The 24,111-nt window shown below is 34.8% G+C and overlaps 1 protein-coding gene across 4 annotated transcripts in view; it reads left to right on the forward strand.

Moving 5' to 3' along the window:
• The window catches only part of LOC122675349 (U2 snRNP associated SURP domain containing), a 46,207-nt gene extending 23,260 nt beyond the window's left edge, over positions 1-22,947 (forward strand). For 3 of the 4 annotated variants that reach the window (XM_043873940.1, XM_043873941.1, XM_043873943.1), the window contains 15 exons: positions 986-1,090; positions 2,019-2,085; positions 2,166-2,329; positions 3,652-3,814; positions 4,214-4,293; positions 4,698-4,785; positions 5,806-5,928; positions 7,267-7,423; positions 8,254-8,349; positions 9,026-9,092; positions 12,821-12,980; positions 17,005-17,115; positions 19,661-19,779; positions 21,125-21,301; positions 22,411-22,947. In XM_043873940.1, coding sequence (XP_043729875.1) covers positions 986-1,090; positions 2,019-2,085; positions 2,166-2,329; positions 3,652-3,814; positions 4,214-4,293; positions 4,698-4,785; positions 5,806-5,928; positions 7,267-7,423; positions 8,254-8,349; positions 9,026-9,092; positions 12,821-12,980; positions 17,005-17,115; positions 19,661-19,779; positions 21,125-21,301; positions 22,411-22,549 — 1,816 coding nt within the window. In that variant the 3' untranslated portion in view covers positions 22,550-22,947. The remainder of the gene's footprint in view (positions 1-985; positions 1,091-2,018; positions 2,086-2,165; positions 2,330-3,651; positions 3,815-4,213; positions 4,294-4,697; positions 4,786-5,805; positions 5,929-7,266; positions 7,424-8,253; positions 8,350-9,025; positions 9,093-12,820; positions 12,981-17,004; positions 17,116-19,660; positions 19,780-21,124; positions 21,302-22,410) is intronic. The other variant, XM_043873942.1, reaches the window with a different exon arrangement.
• The last annotated feature ends 1,164 nt before the right edge of the window (positions 22,948-24,111 follow it).

Consider the following 24,111-nt stretch of genomic DNA (forward strand, 5'->3'; position numbering starts at 1 on the left):
ACTAATAAAATGAGAAATCAGAAGTAGCTGTAATAAACTGAATTATTTTTTCCTGGCATTGTAATCAATGTCTGAAATTGTGTTTGGAGTCTCATAAAGTATCAGATTTTTAAAATAAAGACTTTCTATAAACCCAGTCAACAAAACGACAACTAAAAAGTTACTTATATTTATTTTTTGCTTAAATATTGGGAAGTAATTGTTATGAAAAACGGGAAGGGAATATCATCATGTCCCGTATTTGGAAACATTTTGAAAAGAGGACTCCATTTGTTTAAGGCTTTGGCAATATAATTGCTTTATTGGTTCATAACACACAGACAGAATTATGCATGTCATAAACTATGTGAACTAGTTTGAAGTGTGATACAAAGGGATGTTGCCTCATTAAAGGTCAGATTCAATAAAAACTCCATCTGCTATATGTGTACCAGAAAAGTACAGGATTTGGATGGATTTTTTTCTTTAAATCAGCCTTAAACTTGTTAGTTTTGCATTTTTACAAACTGTAGTCATGTCTATAACATTTCAATATCACCAGAAAAGTGCTTGGCTTAGAAATGTTTTCTTTTAAAACTGAGATAGTGTGTAAGTGTTTAGATGGTTATGATAACATATAAGCTCTGAGTTACTGATTTTATATATTTGCAGCTTTCCAGTTAGTTGTGATTCATAATTTAATGTTTTGTATTTGAAAAATAAAGTTAAGTGGCATTTAGAAATTGAAATCTTTATTGCTATGAAGCTGTGTTGTGGTCTCCCACCCCCACCTTCCCTTCCCTCCCACTCCCTTATCCCCATTACCCTACTCCCTCTTAATGCACAAGGTATATTAACATATGCTCCAGATTACTTTCTTGGTATAAATTCTGTATTAGTCAGCAGGACAATCTTTTTCTGCACAATTATAGTAACTTAGGTCAAGTGTAGTTTTATATAGTGGTAGGTCTGAATCCATTTTTCTTTAACTGTGTTGTTGTTGTAGGAATTTGCTCGCCCTGATACATCGAATGATAGAGTTTGTTGTACGTGAAGGGCCAATGTTTGAAGCTATGATTATGAACAGAGAGATCAATAATCCTATGTTCAGGTATGCATTTTTTTTTAATTGTGGTAAAATTTGCATGTAGTATACCCTTATAATTTACTGTTTTTACATGTACAGTTCAGTGGCAGTCTTTCATACCTGAAACTGTACCCCTTAAACAGTAATTCCATTCCTTTGGTCCCTCAGCCTCTGGCAACCACGTTTCTACTTTCTGTCTCTTTGAATACTCTAGGTACTTCATCTGCGTGGGGTCATACCTTGTTTGTATTTTTGAAACTGACTTAATTTCACTTAGTATATGTCTTCAGGGTTCATCTTTGGATGAACAGACACACACACACTCTCCACATTCTGTTTATCCTCAGATGTGCTTTTTTAAAATACTTTAAAAATATTCCAAGAATAAAGTCCTGAAAGTATGAGGTTATTTTTGTAATGGGGTGAGAGGATAGTTTTAACACATTATTGACCAGAGTTGTATTATGGCCACAGGTGTTAGATAGCATTGTTTTTATCATTCTCTCGGAGGAAAATACTTTAAATTTTGTTTTTCACTGAAAGAGTCATAAGCAAGATATGGTAGAATAAATGAGGTTTATAGAAAACTACTTATCTTCTGGATAGTTATGATATCTAACACATCCATTCACAGTTAAGTCATTTAAAAACTGCTGCTTTTGAAATTACATCTTGGGAAGACTTCTCCATTGCCAGACACAGTCCCTGACATATAAGTGTTCAATAAAACTGATCGTAAGACTCAGCATGATGCATATGTATCTTCTGAGTGTTAATATCAGTCAAGAGACGGTTTGGAGTGAGGGTGAGGATTTCTTTTCAGGGATCTTTGCTTTTGATTTTATTTAGAACTAAAGAGGCGAATAAAATTTCTCATTTGTTTTTACTTACTTGAAGGCAGTTCTGCATTAAAAAAAAGTGATGTTTAATTTTTTGTTTGTTTCTGTTTTAGATTCTTATTTGAAAACCAGACACCAGCCCATGTTTACTATAGGTGGAAGCTTTATTCTATTCTCCAGGCATGTATATAATCAGTTACTTTGTTAATTTTGAATCTGAGGTATTGGACCTTTCTAATAGCATTCTTGACACTTATTAGGGAGATTCTCCAACTAAGTGGCGGACGGAAGATTTTCGTATGTTCAAAAATGGATCTTTTTGGAGGCCACCACCATTAAATCCATATTTGCATGGGATGTCAGAAGAGCAGGAAACAGAAGCTTTTGTAGAGGAGCCAAGTAAAAAGGGAGCACTTAAGGAAGAGTAAGATTTTTTTTTTCCTTGTTTTATTTTCAGAAAGATGGTTTAATGGTCACTTTAATTAGTGGAGCAGGATGGGTTAACCTTAAAATAAAATGGGCTTTAGAATTTGTGACTATTTTAAATAGTTACATGTCTTAACATATGCATTTTCATTTTAAACATCTTGGCAAGCGTAAATATGTGTCCTGAACTTGACCTCTTCCTACTGATAAAAATTGATAATGATCTCTTAAGTGATGGCACTTTAGCAGTGGAATACTTTATATTCATACAGAAGTTATCTCAGGACCCTTAGAATTGTTGCTTCTCTGAGTGCAGCATAAAGAGGAAAAACTATTGTATGACTTAATGAAGTGAGATGGATGGCCATGCAGAAAGCTGCTCTAAGAAGTGCAGTGTGCAGCCACCATGGAAACATATTATTAGTGTTCAGCACTGCTACAGTGCAGTTAGCTTGGTTTAAGAAGCAGAAACAAATTTAACTATTGAAATGTTCAAAGGAAATTCTGTATTCCTGATTTGGGGGGGGAAAGGCTAAAATGATACTTAGCTTGTATAACTATATGCTTCATTGTGTTAGCCTATAAATCTTAAAGCTATTAATAGTTGCATTGGTGCATTGTTTGTAAGAGCATTGATAATAGAGAGTATATATAATTTGAGAGTATATTTGGTTCTAAAGATGTATGTTCATCATTACTTTTGCCCAGGGATCTGCATATACTTAAGCTCATAGATAGGCTAAATCTGGATGCCTCCTGTTTTTGTAAATGAAGTTTTATTTGAACACAGCCATATCTGTTCTTTTACTTGTAGTCTGTGGTTCCTCTGGTGTTAGAGTAGCAGAGTTGAGTGACTGAATGGCCTTCAAAGCCTCAATATTTACTGTCTGATCCTTTACAGGAAAAGTTTGTTAACCCTTGCTTTAGCCTGTCCTAATCCTATGCGGATGTGCTAAAGTAACAGACTTCAAAGGAAAGTGGAGAGCATGAAGGTTCTTTTTCAGTGTAATGGGGTAATAGAACTGTGATGTTCTCATGGACTCTTGAAAAAAAATGACTAATTTTAATTTACTTAATTTATAAACTGAAAGTACTGAAGTAGGTAATTTATTTGTTCCTTGGAAAAGTGTTCTTCCCCATATAAGTTCTTAAAAAACCGTAACACATTTGGAGTATGTAATGCAAATCAGACTTAACACAATTTAGCCTTCAGAATTTTATCTGAGTGGGTTTTAAAGAAATTAGTTTGTGAGCAGTAACTGTAGTGGTATTTAAAATTTGTCTATAAATACTTACAAGTTTAAAAAAAATTGTATTCAGACAGAGAGACAAATTAGAAGAAATTCTGCGGGGGCTAACTCCAAGGAAAAATGATATTGGAGATGCAATGGTTTTCTGTCTTAATAACGCTGAAGCTGCTGAAGAAATAGTGGATTGCATTACGGAGTCCTTGTCCATCTTAAAGACACCCCTTCCCAAAAAGGTATGGGAGTGATTTTTCTTTATGGAACATTTAATTAAGAAAAAGAGGTAATAGCTGACTTCTGCTTTGATTGAAATTGGTTTCATTTTTGAATCAAGAACTTGACTGAAGAAATCTTTCCCATGTAGTTTTGTTTTCCTTTTGCCTGGGAAACGTAGGTTAGTTGACACAAATTATCAACAGGTTGAAATGTAAATGAATTACAACTTTTATTCCTGCCAAAGTCATGGTTGTGGTGATATGAATTTCTTAAAACTCTTCTAATTAGTGATAATTAAATTATAGCTAAACATTGGCCTTATGCTGTTGATTCAAAAAATTCAGTGTGGAGTTTTTGTTAGCTGCATTATTTGCTGTTTTCAGTTTTAATCCATTTTATGCTATCTTTTGGTATTCTAGATTGCCAGATTATATTTGGTTTCTGATGTTTTATACAACTCTTCAGCCAAAGTTGCCAATGCTTCCTATTATAGAAAATTGTAAGTATAGTGATGTAAGGTGATATGCCTAAAATAAAATGTTTAGGGGTAAGGAGCTCAGAAAAGAGTATAGAATAACTCTTGTTCAGTTCCCGACATTTCCTTTTTGGTGTTTATTTTATGAATTAGGGAAGCTTTTCTTTAAGAACTGGCTTTGAAGGGAAATTTGGAGATATCAGCCCTAATCTTAGCTCTGCTATTCCTTTTTCTGCCTTGGACAAGTTGCTTAACTTTTCTGTTCCCTATTTTATGGAACAAAGAGGTTGGACTAGATGGCCCAAAGTAACCTAGATGTAAAATTCCTTGTTAATCAAGGGAACTAGTTCTTAAGACTCTTTGGGGGCTTTTGCAAAAGAAAAATTCAGAATAATAGGAGTTAAAGTAATATATTATTTGAATTTCAGTTTTGAAACAAAGTTGTGTCAGATATTTTCAGACCTCAATGCTACCTATCGTACAATTCAAGGCCATTTACAGTCTGAAAACTTTAAGGTATGTTTATTGTTTGGTTATTTTTGCCCTAGTGTTTTAAATGGGATATGGGGTCTGGGAAGCACATTGGAGCGCTAAGACGACTGTAAGACATAACTTGGATGTTTCAGAAATTATTGGTTTAAAATTTACCACCATTTTTCCTTCAGTATTGGAAAAAGTCTGAAATTTTAAAATATGTGTAGTGTTTTGGGTGTCTGGTTTATTTTTAAACATTTTAATAAAATATTAGTCTTCACAAAAGACATTCAGAAGATGACTTGTTTTGTAGTAGTATATATGATTTGGCTGGATTAGAAGTATACATTTTAGTTATTCATGTTTAGAAAGTATATTCCGTTACTAATTTTTTTTTCTAAACTTTGAAGCTATAGACCAACGTTAAGAAAAGCCAAACAAAATACTTTACTTATAGTTAAAAAAAATAGATATACTTCCATGGGCAGAACACTCATTAAGGAAATTTTTAGCTTGGGAAGATTCCCAATGACTCCACCATTTAGGGGATTCAAACAAACAACTCCATTAAAATTTTTTCATCTTACATTTTGACCATAGGACAGAGGTTATAGAAGAGTTTAAGGATGGGACAGAGAGAGGTATTATTATCTGACTCAGGAAGTGTGTCATCAGACCATGAAGGATTCAGATCAGAACTTGGCTACACTTGGATCCAGCTTTCATTCGTTTCTAGGCTAGTGTGTCCCAGAGTGTGTATCATTCTGGGGGGAGGGAACTTGAGCTTAGGTGACCAAGAGCAAGCAGTTACTGGGGTTTTTTTTATTATATTTATTCTTAGTGTCTTTCCTCTTTTAATTGAGAGGTAACATTGATTTAAAAAAATAATTGTAATGATAAAAAAATATTGTAATGATAAACAGTTATTTTCCTTAAATTTTAAAAAGAATATTGCTTTAAAGGAAAATTGTGATGGAAATTCAGCAAATTGTGATGGTCATTACGAGATGGTGTTTGATACATATTGTCCTGAATAATAATTCATTGTCTTTTTCCTGTTAGCAACGGGTAATGACCTGCTTTAGAGCATGGGAAGATTGGGCAATTTATCCAGAACCATTTTTGATCAAACTACAAAATATTTTCTTAGGACTTGTAAATATTATTGAAGAAAAGGAAGCAGAGGTAGGTATTCACTGTATTTGATTATCTTAAAATTTATTTCTGGGGATGCTTTGGAGGTACAGATATGAGTAACATTTCTTTGTGGAAAATATGTTGTCTGTTTACCACAAAATAGTGGATTTTTGTTGCTGGAATTGTTGGAGCCCAGGAGTTGAAATTATATAGAATTTTCTGTTTTGTATCCTTATGTAAAAATTGATAACTGGTATTTTATTTGATGACATGAAAAGATTTATTGTATATTAATAGAAGAAAAGAAAAGTAATAGAGCGAAATATGCAGCACAATTTCATTTTGTTAAACTGAAGATACCTATGTAAGTAAATATGTACCTGAAAAGATGTGTAACACAGTGGTAGCAGATTCTGTTCATCACTGTTCTGGTTTGTTTTTTTTTTTTTAAGCCTCCTCAGTAGTTCTTGAATCCTTCATCTTCGTTTTCACCATCCTAATCCATCTATCGTATTTTTGCTTTCACTTCTACAAGATACTCTCCTGATTTGCTTCCCTACTTGAACTGCATGGTCCTTGTTTCAGTTTGTTTAATATCAACGTTTTCTCCTACCGTAGACCTCTATACGTGTTCTTTCCTCTTTTTGGAACTTCTCTTGTCTCAGACCCTTTAGATCTCAGTTTGAGCATAAGTTCATTGAGCCTTCTCTGACCTCTTTAGGTAGAACCTACTTATTATACATTCTAATAATACAGTGCAGCTCTTTGTTGTATAAGTCATCCTACACTGTTGTGATTATCTGATTGCCTAGCTTCTTCTTCACTCCCCTGCCCCCTCCACCCCTCAAATTCTGCTGAGCTCTATGACAGGAGGGACTAAGGGACCAAAGCTCATTTTCACTCATTATTGTATCCTTAGTGCCTCATATGATACCTGGCGTCATTAAATATATAGTAAATATTTGATAAATATTGTTCAGATGACTGCTTCTTTGTCAGACTGGATGATAAGAATATATTATTCTTATATCTGCACTTTGTACCTGGGAATGTGACTCTCCAGCTGGTTGGTGTATGTTGTTGTTGTTTAGTTGCTTTGCTAAGTCCTATCCAACTGTTTCTTCGACCCCATGGACTGTATGTAGCCCATCAGGCTCCTCTGTCCATGGGATTTCCCAGGCGAGAATACTGGAGTGGGTTGCCGTTTCCTCCTCCAGGGAATCTTCCTGACCTAGGGATCAAACCTGCACTGCCCCTTAGCAGGCGGATTCTTTACCATTGAGCCACCAGGGAAGCCCACTTGGTTTATACTGGATTGCAGTTAATGTTTTAGTGATAGGACTTTCCACACAAAAGAACATGTTACAATAGTATGTGTTTTTATAGGATGTACCAGATGACCTCGATGGTGCCCCCATTGAGGAAGAGCTGGATGGTGCCCCTCTAGAAGATGTGGATGGAATTCCTATTGATGCTACTCCTATTGATGACCTTGATGGAGTCCCTATAAAGAGCCTTGATGATGATCTTGATGGAGTGCCTTGTGAGTTCAGACTTCAGACTCATTAAATCTAGCTAATAAGTTTGTTTCCAAATCTCTTCATTTCTGCACATGCTGATGTTTAAAAAGGTTATAATTTCTGAGTAAGGTGTCAGTTACTAACTTTTTTCTATCTTTTATTTTTGACTTTTCAGAATTCACATACCCAGCAATACATTTAAGCATACCAAGAAAAATGTACTCTTTCTGGTCATATTTGTGTTTTTTTGTGTGTGTGTGTGTGTGTGTGTAATAGTCAGCCTCTTAAAATACTAGCAAGTTTTTCCTGTCTTAATTGTCAGGAAACCAGAGGCAAAAACCTTATGTTCAGTTGTATGCATAATCCCAAGTATTTTGTTTTATCAATTCTGTTTTTATTATTAGTTTTCATAACTTATACTTTGTTTTCCTAGCTGCCTGAAATAATTTTTTGAATTAAGGATACCTAGTGTACCTCTTCAGTACATTTGAATTCTGTGTTAAAATACTGAATAATATGAATTTTATACTTTAAAAAATAATTAGATAAAGGTACTAAAGGGTTTTTTTTTTTACTTCCTCAACTTTTCCATTTGCTTGAAGTAACCACTTGTATGTCCTGGGTGTGTGTTTTATATATACACATATATATTATTTTTACTTACATTGATATTTAAAAATTAGCCTTCAGATGCAGGAAGTTGGAATAGTCATAATCGTTATTCTTGACACTAGCATTAGTAGGCCGTGTGTGACCTTATTTAGTTTTGCTTTTTAATAATATAGCGAATACTCATGAGCGTTTTAAGTCATCCTCTAGTAGTCAGAGTTAATGGCTCATTTTTCTTCCTTAGTGGATGCAACTGAAGATTCAAAGAAGAATGAGCCTATATTTAAAGTTGCCCCATCAAAATGGGAAGCTGTAGATGAATCTGAATTGGAAGCACAGGGTAAGTTAAAGTACAGTAAATGCAAATCTTTAGAAAATTGAGTACTTAAAATTTTACTGAACATTGAAGGGGAGTGTGTGTGGGTGTAGTTTTCCTTTTGTGTTTTAGAACACGTTTCAACCTTAAGACCCGGTATTACCATATTATATTTCTAGTGGCTAAGTTTTCTGTTGCTGTTAGAGTTTTCTTAGATCCTTCAGTTTGGATGCTTGGAGTAATCAGAAATCACTGAAAACCTTTCAGGTTGAGCCAATCCGTAGAAAATGTAGGTGGGATGCCTATTTGGAAATTTAGAGGTCAGTTTCAGAAAATCCAAATCACTGTGTCTCCTCTAGTGCTTGATTTATTAGATGCAGTTTAGATCTGCCTTTCATACTTGCTTGGACATGTATCCTAGTGTTATTGTTAATTTAGTATTTTGTGGGTTCTAATGAAACAAATCTTCGCATCTAGCACAGAAACAAAGAGGACTGTTATTTGTTACTTTGAATAAAATTATAGTGTAGGTGTGAGGAAAGAAATAGATTTAGTACATGGAAATGGCTATTCAAAGAAAAGATAAATGTAGATAACTTCTGTAATATAAGCTTTCAGTTCTAAAGCTAGGCTTCTACTGTGCTGCTGCAAAATGCTAATTTACCTTATGGAATTACATCCTGTTTTTCCTTCCATTCAGCTGTAACAACTTCTAAATGGGAGTTATTTGACCAGCATGAAGAATCAGAAGAAGAAGAAAATCAAAAGTAAGAATCTAGGTTTAGAATATATTCAGTTTCTTACTGCATATACAGTCTCTTTTTCATTAAGAGGTGTACTTGAATAATAGGGAAGAAGAAAACTTAACTCTTAAAAAAGCTTGTTTTAAGAGGATCATTTTTAGTTCTTCATTGTTTTTCTAGTGAGTAAAGAGCGTTTGCTTTCTGGTTTTGATGCATCTGGTTTCACTTTGCTTTTGAGTTTATTTTTCTGTGCTAGGTTATACATTCTCACATTGTAGTTACTAAATGGTTAACTGCATTTGTTTTAAATCTTTAAATCTTCTTTCGGCTCTACAAAATGGTGATTTTTAAAATGGGAATGGGAAGGTTATGCTCTTTTGGAATGTACATTGCTAAGAAAAATAATGCATTCTGACCATTCTTTTTGTTATTTAAATGTACACACTTCAGAAGAACTAAAAAAAAAAATAAAAGTGTAAACCACTTACTTTCATCATATAGAAAATTTATTATAGTTTTCAATTTTGCTGATTAGCACTGAATGCAATAGGAATTCCTGCTCCCAGATTCTGCAAGTTTATGTTGGTAGTTTTTTTGGTAACACTGGACACCTTTTCAAATCAATGCAAAGGAAGTTAATTAGTTTTTTAATAGGGAAAGAGAAGGCATCAAGAACACAAAGCAGAGGTTTCTGGGTTTTTTCTTTGTTTGTTTTCAAATGGAAGAGTAAGCAAAAGGAAAAGTCCCTTTATGTCCCAGCACAATTTGAGCATTTGTATGGATCTAATAAATGGATATTACTAGCATTTAAATTTAAGGAAATATGATTGATAAGCATTTGTGGAAACACAGTTTGATATGATGAAGAAAACTTGTCTACAGTAGTGTCTTTCCAGAAACAGTGTGATCAGAACATGTCAGCAATCATTATGACAACATATTTGTAAAATATAGATGTTGTTGGCTGTCAGAAATACCTGACTGAGACTGTTTAGAAGTACAGGAATTGGAAACAGTACAACTTGTTTGCATCTTTATGTCTGCAATCCCATCATTAGTTAACATCTCTCACTGTGGTAGGATCACTGTTTTTTAAAATGAATACCTGTTCTTATAAAATAGTTAATTTAAGGGAAATAAAGGGTAGAAAAGCCTTTGCAGAACTCAAGTATTGTTCAAGTGGTATTGTTTCTAAGCATACTAAATTTTTGCAGTAAGTTTGTTATTTATGTTAATGTTTGAAATGCGTATGCATTTGTGTTGATGGTAATCATACATTCATACAGGGAAGCACGGATCACTACGAGTATAATATATATTTTTTACTTTTCCTAGGAGTTCCAAATAAGTCATAATAAAAAAGAACTTTATGAAAGGGCAAAATAGGGGGAAAATGCTTAAATTCTGTTCTGTTTCTTGAAGTTTTCTTGCACCTCACTACTGCTCTCTAGTGGCTGAGTCCAAAAATACCTTTTTACCAAGAAGCTGCTCTTTGACACAAGTAATTTACTGTATTTGTGGCGGAAGACTGGCTTAAATATATATGTATGTATGTATGTATCACTAGTATTTTGCAGAAAAGTTCGAAATAGTACTTTAATTTTATTTGTAGTGAATTCTTTATGGGTTTAGAGTCTTGAGTTTCCATTTCTTTAAAAGTAAAAGAACAAGTTGGGGCTGAGATCTGAACCTAGAACTGGTAACTAAGAGCTAAAGTCAAAGCCATTTAGAATAGATTGCTTAAGCCTTAGAAAATTTAAATGATAACTGTAAAGTATGTATATTTTTAAAATCATCATCTGTAGTGTAGTTCATTTTAGAAGTCTTCAATAACATGATTGGTATTTAGTTTCTAGTTTCCTAGATTCTTCCTCTGTATAAAAATACGCATAAATTTAAAGCATAAATTATATAATGTTTTACATATTATTCTGTGACCCACATTTTTTTTTTAATTGAAGTATCATGGGTGTTGTTATTTCATGTCTGTCCCTACGTTTATCTGCTCTGTATTCATCTTGGTTGAAAGCAGGTAGTCTGATAAGTGTACAAGGAAGTTTATCAAAGAATATTTAGAATGGCAAAAAAATTTTTTTTGAATTTTTTTGAACTTGTCAATAACAGACAATTGGTTAAGCACTCTTCACTTCATATGTCACACAATTTCATTAACTGTTTTGCATCTTTATTGACTGGCTCTTTCCAGAATAATCCTTCAGTAATCATCTGTTTTTACACACACACACACACAGTTTAACCACTTAAAAGCATGTGAGGCACGTGTAGAACTATTTTGTACCATAAGACAAGAAATTCTTGTGTTCTAAAAAATAAGCTAAGAACTGTGCTTAGGAAGTTTCTGACAAATTAAGAAGAAATATTATATAAATTTTAGTTCAGAAAAGAGTTTTTGTTTTTTTTTTTAATCTTGGGTTTTGACTTTTTTCTGTTTTTCTTCCTCATGTAAATATTGTATTGAGTTATGCCTATATGTACTACTAATGATTTGTGGGGCTCTGAGAGTATAAAGTTTGAAAAGTATTTTATTAGTATTCTGCAGATGAGAAATTAGAAGGCAAACAGTATATCCTCTATTGTTATCTACTTTGCTTAAAATTTTCTCTGTGTGTGTCTTATTATCAGGTTCTAAAATAATTAAAATTTTATTTGGAAGGAATATGGTTATAATTGTTTTTATGTTGTTACAAATAGTTGTAAATATATACTAAAAGACTCCTTATTCATGGTAGAGTGTTAGTATCCAAATACCAACATATAAGGGCTTATCGGGTTCAAATATTAAAGAGAAAATGACATATTTTCTAGGCTATGCTGGTAATCATGTTCATATCACCACATTGTTTATGAGGAATTTTGTTTCAATATACATAAACATTTCTGAATTAGTTTGTACATAGAACACTTGTTTTGATCAAATTTAAAATTTAACACTCACAAAGCCCAGTCTTGGAGCATACAACTTTTTTCTTTTAAGTCACTTCATTCTTTGTATTTGAAGAACATTGAGGAACACTTGTTAATCCTATTCTGGCCATGATGAGCAGCTTGTCACAGTTGCTTGTCTGTTTCCACTAGATTGCTTCTGGAAGAACAGGAGAATTTTTCTTCTTTGTATCCTTAGCTGTGGTAGTTAGTTTTTCATTTTCTTTTTATTTGACATACCAATCCAACCCTCATAATCAACTATGATGTGAAGTAATATGTGCTAATATTTAAAATTAATATATTGTTTTATTATTAAGGTTATATGTTAATTATTAATAGATAAGGCCTTTGCTGCTGTGTTGTTTCATAGAAACTGACTCAAACTCATGTATTTTCTAGTTTATAGACTCTGCTGAAGGAAGGGTAAACATTTGGCTTTTTAAACATTAACCATCATAAAATCACTGAACTACAAAGAGTACAGAAATCATTGATTATTCATTTCATTTAACTGCTGCATCGAAGGTTTCTGGCAGAAAAAAGCATAAAAATAACATTAACATAAGCAGAAGTTTTAGAAGTGTGATTATGTTGAAGCACAGATTTTTTCCGTGGAGAAAACATAAGAGTTTTATAAAATTGCCTATTATTTTGTAAAGAATGTTTTAATGATGAATTGTCCTCTTATGTTTTGTTAACATTACTTAAGCTTTAAGGCAATGAAAAATCAAAAAGGCCAAGACTCTAAAATGTAGCTTTTTTTCCCTTGTTGCCCTGACATAAATGTATTCTGTTTATTTCCAAAGTCAAGAAGAAGAAAGTGAAGATGAAGAAGATACTCAAAGTTCCAAATCTGAAGAACATCATTTGTACTCTAATCCAATCAAAGAAGAAATGACTGAGTCTAAGTTCTCTAAGTACTCTGAAATGAGTGAGGAAAAACGAGCTAAACTCCGTGAAATTGAGGTTAGTACTGCATTGAGGTTTACACTGTACCTTCTTCCACCTTCCCCACCAAACTGTGCTTCTCTTGGCGTCAAACCCTGGTCCATACTGCTCCCTCTGTCTGTCCATACCTGCTGTCTTCCTTCAGGCCTCGTAGTTCAAGCACCTCTTCTGTCTTGGTACCCTTTTTTTTTTTGGTACCCTTTTCTTAACCTTCTGGATTTGCTTACTTCTCCATATTAATCTGTTAATGATTTTACATGTATTATGTTGTGTATATTTATGGTTTTTTTCCCTTGCTTGCTTATTTAATGTCTGTATTCCACTCTAGGCTGTGATTTCTGTGAGGATAAGGGACCCTTCACATGTCTGTTGTCTGTTCATGATTGTATCTCCAGTGCCTGGCACATAGGAGACAATCTGCAGATATTGGTGTAATAGATTATATCTCACCTTACGAGATCCATCATATTTTGAGCATACATAGTATGTAATAAAAGTGAATCTTTTCTGGCACATTCCAGTTATGCATACATCGTACTGTAGTAGACTCAGAATTTTTAAGTGCCTGCACAAGTGATGGGGAGAGAGTAGACATTGGGGCTTAACAATAAGAAGGGAGAGTCCAAACTCTCAAGACTTCTCTGTCTCCATGCTGTTTCATTTGGTAATGTCTCTTTTTAAATTTCCAAAGATATTCAGACATGTCAGTGAGGGGACGGTTTTGTAATGGGAGCCTTTCTTATTTCTTGCCCCCAGATGATGAAACGTTCCCAGTAAATGTTATCAATAGTGTAGCAGTCAGTCCAGAATCTCAAAAGTGTACATGAGAGTGAATTGTAATACTATGTCCATTCATTTAACAGTATTTTATATGCTTACTGTGTGTCTGTGCTTTTCCTTTATTAACTTACAATACCTACCATGTTGTAATTTTATTTTTATTTATTTATGTATTTTTTGTTGTGCTGGGTCTTTGTTGCTGCATGGACTTTGTCCAGTGGCGATGCACGGGATTCTCATTGCTGCGGCTTCTCTTTTTGAGAAGAAGCACAGGCTGTCGGTGTGCAGGCTTCAGTAGTTGCAGCACATGGGTTCAGAGCACAGGCTCAATAGTTGTGGTGCACAGGCTTAGTTGCTCCTGCATTGGTGGGTGGATTCTTTACCACTGAGCCACTAGGGAAGACCATTACCTTACCATATTAATTACCAGTTTTCATTTCTCCGCCACCAGCTATTGGGCTGGTACAAGTTCTTGCCCACCTCTTTCTCAGTATCTATTACCAAGCCAAAAACAGAGAAAGCATTTTGTTTCAACCTTACACAGAATCAGTATGATGTCAGTTATAAGTAGAGAGAATTTTCAGAATTAGTAAGTTGATTTATTTTTCCTGAGATATATTCATATACATTCTTTATAAATTTTTCAGGAAAGTAAGGTGTTGTGTTATCCCAGTGAATGCATTCACCTGTGGACCTTTTTCAAGCTGCTCATGACCCTTCTTAACTCTCAGAACTCCTCCCAGTCTTACTGAACTCTGCCTCACTGACCTGATAGAAGTACTGGAGTAGAAACAAAGACTGAGTTCAATTGAAAAAATGTATTTTCTTGATAATTGAACTGTTTTCTTACAAATACCAAAATAGACTATTTCTCAATGTTCTGTTTTCCTCTTGACTTTAAAGAAAACCATGTGATTTAACTTTTTGGTTAATTTGGATGATTCTACACTGTATATGTATGTATGTGTGTTGTACATGCACGTACATACACCAACACACCTTATGTATGTATATATATATTTTTTTTTTTTTTCTCCCCTTATTTTATATGCTCTTTGGTAAACTGGCCTCTCTTTGCTAGATACTTAGTGATTGTCTTTCTTGCTCTCATAGTGGCTTACCCTCTCACAATTTACTTAACTCTTTCGGGATTTGGATGGTGAGCCAAATCTAATTTTAAAATGTAGAGCTTGGCTTTGTTTTAAAACTATCTCTTCTTTTCCCTTATTTACTCAAAGATTTATTCATGTGGAGTAAGGGTCCACAACTCGTGGCCAGTTTGACAGGGCTCATGAACTTTATTCATGTACTGTCCCTTCTCTGCCCCTAAATTCAAATGTCAGTTTCTGAATTTAGAATTCAGTGAATACCTTTTTATTGGCGATCCCGTAAACGAAGAATAAAGTTCTAATTAGTTTTATTGTATACTACAATATATATAGTATGTGTATAAGAAAGTGAAAAAGTGGAAGTGTTAGTTGCTCAGTCGTGTCCAGCTCTTTGCGACCCCATGGACTGTAGTCCTCCAGGCTCCTCTGTCCATGGAATTCTCCAGGCAGGAATACTGGAGTTGGTAGCCATTTCTTTCTCCAGGGGATCTTCCTTGAAAGGAAATACTTGAGATGGCCAACAAACCATTGCATGGACTATTCTCTTTGTAGTTAGGACCCTTTGTGGCCTGTTTTCTGGGCACCCTGGACTTGTGCTTGTGCCTGAGTTAGGCCACATCAGCAGGAATTGTAACTAGGGATTGTATAATGATATTTCAAAAGGCACTCTAGGGATGCCTTTCACCTGAGTAACATTCAAGTTGTTTGATTCTTGCTTGCTTAACTTTTAAACTGGTTTGCCACAAATACATCTGTGGAATAGCCGTTTTAGTCACGGGAGGCTTCACACAGAGATGAACTCGAACACTTGCATTTCCCCCCCAACCCCCCACCCTCGTTTACCTTACATCTTACTGTCTTTTTAAATGGAGCTGTTAACAGACACACACAAAATGCAAGGACTTTTTAATAGTTTAAGGATAGAGAAGAGAACCTCAAAGCTCTGATTATAAATGATCCTGATAATAGAAGTAGAATTAGGTAGAAAAGGGGCAAAAATCAGGAAACTTAATGTTCATGAAGTAAAACATAGTGAAAATACCACTTTGAATGAAAGTTATGGCTTGTTTCCAGTCTACTGGAAAGCCTCATTGGTAGTGAAGGAAAAAACCTAAAACAGGTGAAGTCTAATTTTTTAAAATACAAGTAAAATAGTAGCATTTAGTCCATTTAAAGGGCATAACAGTGTGAAATAAAATAGGTTAAGAAGTTTGCATCTGTAATAGTTGCATCAGATAAGTTTGTTCCTTCTCACCGCCTGAAGTGAAACAGGATTTTACAGGTTTGGGCCTATAGTCCTGTGGTACCATCCAGGATCATCTCAGTCCTCATGCTATTCACTGTATATTTAGTTTGCTCACAATCACAATGCACACACACACATGTGTAAAGTCAGCGGTCTCCTGATAAACTATAGGTGGTCTACATTCCTTTGCAAATAATGCTGTAGTGAATACTTGTGTACAAAAAACTGTGCTCATATATGAATAAATTACAAGAAATGGAATTCGAAATCTTTCTGTTTTCTTTTAAATCACTATATACTTAGTGTCTTTAGAAGTACATTTTGAATATGGTCTAACCTTTTCTGGATGTCTTGATGCCGAGTGATTAGACTCCTGTAAACAGAGTGAAACTTCACTTCAAGCTACAGCTTTATAACCAGAATGCTGCTCTCTTTGATTATTTTAATAGTTGTTTATCCCCTGTGTTCTGCTGACTGTCTTATCTTGCTGCAAGTTATGCCTACCTTTAGTAACATTACCTTTCTAATTTGGGGTACCAGATACCAAATTCAGTCTCATCATATCAAAGAAGAGGTACGTTCTCAGGGGAAGAAGCACAGGCCTTGGTTTTCAGGTCATCTTGTGTGGCTCTATAGAGAGCGTGTGGGTCCATGCCTGATCACTTGAATTCTGCATAGTTGGACTTGTCTGACAAGTGACCTTCAGATTAGGGAGTTGTATACACTGATGTTATGTTTTGACTGAATCCTAATCAGTTACTGTTTTTATGTTTTATGTTGCTGTTTTTATGTTTTTCCTTCTTTTACACATGTTTCAAAGAAGAAAATATTTTTTTAAAGGAGCACAGCACTGCTTGAGAAGCCATAATGATAAAAAGATTTATTTTAAAAATGTCTTATTTCACAGCTCAAAGTTATGAAGTTTCAAGATGAATTGGAATCTGGAAAAAGACCTAAAAAAGCAGGCCAGAGCTTTCAGGAACAAGTAGAACACTACAGAGATAAACTTCTTCAGCGAGTAAGGAATAAGTATATGCAATTATGCATTTTTCAGTTATTTGTTTGACTGCCTATAATATTGATATATTGGTGTATTTAAGGAAGAGAATATTTCAAATTATATCCTTTATATAAATGCTGAATATGGGTAGATAATTAGGAACATTTGGAATTTGATGTTTTATAGTTAGTTCAGCTTGGAAAACAGTTTCAGAACAACACCATGCTCTTTTATTTTGGATCCTAGTGGAGCATAACATGCTGTTAAGGACGTACTTTCAGAACTGGAAGGTCCTATGGAAAGTCACATTTGTGACCAACAACGCTAAGTAGTAGCAGAGAGACAGAGATGGAGTTAGGACTACTGTTCCATTGTGTCCAAGGAAGAACAGCAAGGGGTAGAATACTTCATCTATGAATTCTAAACTTTTGAGGGACCTTGTATTCTTGTACATCAAAAAATGTGTAGGTATATACAGGGAATTTTAACACAAGCCCACAGGATAGTTGTTGAAAGAACCCAGGAATTTTATTGATTGGTACTGTTATTAATTTTTACCGACATCTTGACTGTCATTACAAAGAGAGATGATGGAGAGAAATAGCAACAACTAGAAGGGAATTTAAAGTCATGCAGAGCTGTTCGCGTTGGTGGGAGCAGTGGCGTAGGAGAGCAGCCGTGGCGCGTCGCAGCACGTGGACTCCTGGCGCTGCTCGGCCGTGCGTGCCTGGGCACACACTGAGACCTGCTTTTACTCAGGGAAACGGGGTCAGGGGTCCGGTTTTTGCAGGATTGTGAATTAGATAATTGTGTGTGTGTATGTTAAGTTGCTCAGCTGTGTCCAACTCTTTGTGATCCCGTGGAGTGTAGCCCACCAGGCTCCTCTGTCCATGGGGATTCTCCAGGCAAAAATACTGGAGTGGGTTGCCATGCCCTCCTCAGGGGGATCTTCTTGACCCAGGTTTGAACCTGCATCTTTTGTGTCTCCTGCATTGGCAGGCAGATTTTTTACCACTAGCACCACACACGCAAAGAATTAAATAATAGTTAACATTAATTTTTATTATTAAAATGTATAAAATATCATACGTGAACTGTAGTCTGATTCCTGTGAAGTATCAATCAGGAAAATGTAACCTGCAGATCACCAGAGAAAGTTGGTCTCTTCAACATCACTTTGTAAATTTGTCCTCAGTAGTTGTATTTGGAAAAAAGATACATGAGATTGGAAAAAAAAAAAAAAGATGTTATATATCTGAACCCTGTTGAGTCCCTTTGGGGTTGGGGTGGCAAGTGTTTGATTTGCACGAAAGACTGCACCCTGAGGTGCCCACTGGCCCTGATGTAGTAACATGTTTATTACCATTTTAGTCTCCTTGCACTCCATGGTTATAATTGGAAGAAAGAGTGTGTTTTTTGCAGGCGTAGGCCAGGGGTCAGCAGTCTATGACCATCACTTCATTTTTGTAAATAAACTTACTGGAACACAGCCACGCCCCTTCAGTTATTACCTATGTATTATCTGTAGTAGCTTTTGGACTACGGTTATAGAATTGACAGACTGTAGCCCACGGCAGAAAATATTTACTACCTGGCCCTTCCCAGAAAACATTCTTCAGCATCTGGTATGGGCTTTTTATTGGATATCGATTAGCTTTCTTGATGCATACAAATCATAGAGAAGTTTAATTGTTTTGTTTTGTTTTTTAATTCTTGTTTTTGAAGAGCTCAGTTGGCTTTGTGGGTTCATTGTTGGTAGCTACTCCCTTAATTATCAATAGCAGTCATAATTTCAAGTGAGAAGTGGCAGTTGTAGCAGTTGGGGATAAGCAAATAATTTTTCTGGTTTACATAATTATATAGTCATGTAGTCAATTTGTACTTTTATAAATTAGGATTTATAATTTATACTTTTATAAGTTTCCACTATGATTGATACTTATTTTCCACTATTAGTAATAAGACTTTTTACTAGACATTTATTGTGAGTAGGTTTTTCTCCTTTTTAGTATATTACTTTAATAAGTGCTTTCCTTTGATTAAATCAACTTGCTGTGCAATTAGAATCACTATTGACAATTTTATTGTAGTCTGAGATGGAAAGGTCATCATATTGTTTTTCCAGTTTGTTTAAGTGAAGGGACAGCACTCTTAAGAGCCCTGACTCTGGAGCTTTGGCTCAGATCCTGACCTAATTCCTGTATGACCTTAGGCATGGCACTGAGCCTTTCTAAGGCTCATTTTTCATGTTTTGAATGAGGATAATACTATTCATAGGCATGTTTTAAAGAATTACGTGCAGTGGTATATGGAAAGTTGTTCATTAATCGCTTGGCCTATGGTAGGCATTCAGAAAATACTTAGCCACTGTTGCTGGTATCATTATTATCATTCAGTATAAGTAGAGGAGTAGAAGAAATGACCAGCTTTCTGGAAGAGTAGGTATACCTTCAGTAGTAATTTTACAAATAGTTAACTAGAGGGGAAAATATTACATAAATGAGATTAACCAGATTGGTGTTTTTTAATGACTAAATATTTCTTTAAAAAAAAAAAAAAACAGGAGAAAGAGAAGGAATTAGAAAGAGAACGAGAAAGAGATAAGAAGGATAAAGAAAAATTGGAATCTCGATCCAAAGACAAGAAGGAGAAAGATGAATGTACTCCAACAAGGAAAGAAAGGTATAACATTTCTTATTTAATGCCCATGCAGGCTTTGGAATCATGTTTCATTTTGTAATATTTTCATCACTGGAACCAATAGATTGGAAAAAATATTTTTTGTGTGTGTGATAAACATGTTTGGCTTCTGCCTGCAGAAGGCAGAATTAGCTGAGCAAAGGGGCATTTGGCACTTGGCTTAGTTACCTGGGACACCATCCCTTTACATGGTTCATAAGGTACCTTAGCCTTAGTTCAGGGCAAGAATTCAGTTACAGTATTACGTATCGAACCTGAGGCTTAAATAACTAAGCAGCTTGCTAGATCTTACCTGTTGCCTCCAATATAAGCTTTTCTTCTGTGCTGAGGCTGCTACCTGTAAACTTGAGTCTCCCAGTCCTGTTTGTTAAGGGAGATTGTGTACTTAGGCTGTAGAGACGTGGTCCTCACTTACCTGTTGCCTCCAATATAAGCTTTTCTTCTGTGCTGAGGCTGCTACCTGTAAACTTGAGTCTCCCAGTCCTGTTTGTTAAGGGAGATTGTGTACTTAGGCTGTAGAGACGTGGTCCTCACTTCAAGTCTTCTAATCAAAATCATTTCTCTTGTAGTTTTTATTTCTTACTTTCACAGTTCCTAAATCTCTGATTAGTAGAAAAAGTTACTTTAGAATTGAGATTTTTCCTAATAAGAACCAAGCAAATGCAAATTAAAAAATTTTGGCTTAGTCACTCTTCATATAGTTACAAGATAACATGGTTATACTAATTGGTAAAGTAATCCATCACTTTTTTGTCATTTATTATTATCTTGATATAATTTCAGAGTTACAGAAAAGTTACAAGAATGCTATAAAGAATTCCCAGATAGCTTTCACCGTCATTCCCCCAGTGTTAAAGTATTTCTCCTTTTGCTTTATTTTCTTCTTCCTCTTCCTTTCTCCCCTCACCCCCAATCATTTAAGAATAACTTGCTTACATGATGCCCCATTTTCATACTTAACCACAGTAAAAGTTTCCAGATCAAACAAAAAGAAAAAATTTTCAAGAGCAAGAAATTAACATTTAAAAAACACTATTATCTAATCAGAGACCTTGATGGAATTTTGTCCATTGTTCCAATAATCTCTTAGAGCAGAGAAAAATCCAGTTTAGTTCAGTTCAGTTTTTGTGTCGATCAGTCTATCTTTAAGACTTTTTTGTTCTTAGTGTAAAAGGCTTTGAATGTTGTTGGAAAATAACATTAATAAGGTTAGTGAAAATAAAGATAGTGTAAACTGATAGGAATTAGAAGCTAATTTAGTAGAAGGAAAATGGTATACCTGATCCTTTGCTCACTTATGGGATGTTTTGGGGGCTTTGTTCCATAGGAAAAGGCGACACAGTACATCCCCTAGCCCATCTCGCAGTAGCAGTGGTAGACGAGTGAAATCCCCATCACCAAAATCGGAGCGATCAGAGCGTTCAGAAAGATCTCATAAAGAGAGCTCACGGTCCAGGTCATCTCACAAAGATTCTCCTAGAGATGTTAGCAAAAAGGCCAAAAGGTAAACGCAAGTCATTTTTTGTAATATTTAAAATGCCAGTTTCCTTGTCATTCCACCAGCTTTTGAAAATAGTTTGTTTGACAGCCATTTTTGAAAGGATTTTAGAAAACCAAACAGATATACTTTTCATTTTAGATTCTTCCTTCCCATCTCCCCACCCCAGTCTCCTCATGACTAAAGCATAAGAAAGCTTCCAACACGTAAAGACTAGCCAGGAATTTTAAACATCAGTTTTCTGTGGAGTAAGAATAGCTGCTTTTCTTTCCTTTCTGTTCTTTAGTTTCTATAGAATATTCTTTGGTTTTTGTCAAGGCTGAAAGAAAAATACATGTTCCTCCCCACCCAGCAGTAATCTTACTAGCAAGTTCTTGGGTAGACTTGTGGACATAAATACCATAGACTGTGTTTCTTCAGCGTTTAATTTAGTGTGTTCTATACCTTTCTCCTCCAAGTTCCAGAAAGGTGATTCAGAAGTGTTTTGTTTATCTGGGTGTTTTATAGAGTTTTCCTGAGAGCTGAAACTGCTTTTTACCCTAAAATGTTTTTACTGTAACCATTTTTTAGTGAAATTTTTCTATAACAGATAACTCTTTTTTCTGAATGATACTTGTGCATATATTGTATATATACATTCATGAAAATTATATAATTATTTGTTTTGGTAATTTTAATGCATAGCACTTACAGAGTGCTGTCTTAAAAGATTCCCTTGAATTTGCAATAGTTGGTGCTTTTCCTCTCAAGAAGATAGGCAGCAAAGCCACTGCGTTCAAAAGTTTTGTGAATGATATTGGATGCCATTTTGAACTTTGGCTTGCTAAAATGCAGATTTCGAGAGTTTGATTCAGTAGAGCAGTGGTAGGGCTCCAGAGTCTGTCTTGGCATGCATGCTACTGATGATCACTGGTGTGATGCATAGGAAGTACAAAATTTGTGTGTGTGTGAGTGTGTGCATATAGTAGGCACAGTATCAATTTGGAAAGTTTACAGCCTTTTTTATTTCAGTGACTTTCATTGTGCCCTGTTAAAGATCATTTTAGATAATTTAAGGATAGTTTGTTTTGATCATGTGAGTACTTTGGTTAAATTGTTTTTGTTTGTTTCCTCAGATCTCCATCTGGTTCAAGGACACCTAAAAGATCTAGGCGATCACGGTCTAGATCCCCTAAAAAATCAGGGAAGAAATCCAGATCCCAGTCCCGATCTCCACACAGGTCTCATAAAAAGTCAAAGAAAAACAAACACTGACATAAATTTTTAAGATGCTGTCACTTATTGGAAATGCGATTTTGTTTTGTGCCTGGACGGTCTGTTTTTTTAAAAAAACGAAAAACAAAAAATCTAATGAAAGAGCATTCCTGGGGTTTTTATTTGTTTGTGAATGCATGTGTAAACTCATAAGTAACTGCATCTGTAGACCTGTCGTTGTTTTATATTGTATAAATTACTTTTGTTGTGGCTGTTTCTCAAGATGAAATTTTTATTGTGCTAATGAATTTCATCAGAAATGTGTATAATGGATCTGCTGGCAGTAGTAGTATTTTGTTTTAGGATGTTGTGACTTAGAAAAAATAATACAGATGTCTTCCCCCCTTTTGTAGCTTTGACAATTTGAATTAGATTTCAAATAAAATCTGAACAGAAAACGTTAATGTTGTTTTTTTGCCCTATTGATGACATCAAGTCCCTTAAAGTCCTGCTAAGTGAGTTCAGCACTTCTGTTGTGTTTCTTACACCTAGTGCACTTTACAAGCTTCACTGTTCAAGTAGCTAAAGTTCTGTGTTTACTGAGATGACTTTCAAAATTTAGGGACCCAAGACTCATATTTGGTGGGCTTGCCAACCAATTTCTTGGGTAATGTTCCCTTGAGTAATACTAGTACCCAGAGATCAAAAGACTAGGCAGATATGCGTGGTCTTCTGTTAATGGTATGCCTGGTTAAAATCTCTTTTTTTTTTTTTTTTTTTCAAAGAAGCAGTATGATTTCAATACACTTAACCCATGTCTTGAGCAACTACTTATTTTCAGGGAAAAATTAAATTTCCATCTTTTGATTTAATTTTCTATCATTAGAAAATTTATGAAGGTTGCCCTTTTATAGCCCTCTGTAGGCTCTTTTTTTTTTTTTGTAGGCTCTCTTTCAAAAACACTGGTATCAAAATAGTTCTACAAGGTTCTGTTTAAAGCACCTTCATTGGTTTTTTTGTTTTTAAAGGATTTAAGTTTAGCTTTTAAGTGGAATTTTAAAATGATACAATTTTTTACGAAACGTAACACCCAATGGTTTGTAAATTAAAGATGCAAAAAGTTGATTTAAACCATTTTCAGAGTTGAAATCTGTTGTACAGTAGGGATAAATTGCAGTGTGAGGAAGACATAAGAAAATTTATGTAATGTTGAACATAATATTACTATAATGTAATAAAGGGTCATGTAGACTTGAACTGACGCTACTGTTTGTGAACCTTGCTTTCAGTTTTTCACTTAGACACTTTTTACCATGATTTGATGGTTTTTTACCTTCTTAATAGAGTAGCGGTTCTAATAACAGATTGTTCTGAGTTAGCTTTTTTTTTTTCAAGCTTGTTTTTTAAAAGTATCTTTTCAAGTTGTTGTACTTTGTCTTGCCTAGTCACAAAATTAAAAACCTATACTCATGATTCGAGGAGTAGGAATATTATCTGAGCAGTGAGGCATGTTATTTCCAAACTGGGCAAACCTACAAAAGCTGTAGAAATGTGCCAAATTCTTTTTCTTAGTGGTTGTTAACAACATGCACTATTGCTTGAAAGTTATTTCCTTATCATTC

Source organism: Cervus elaphus, chromosome 19 (genome assembly GCF_910594005.1).
Source record: "Cervus elaphus chromosome 19, mCerEla1.1, whole genome shotgun sequence".
Classification (NCBI taxonomy): domain Eukaryota; kingdom Metazoa; phylum Chordata; class Mammalia; order Artiodactyla; family Cervidae; genus Cervus; species Cervus elaphus.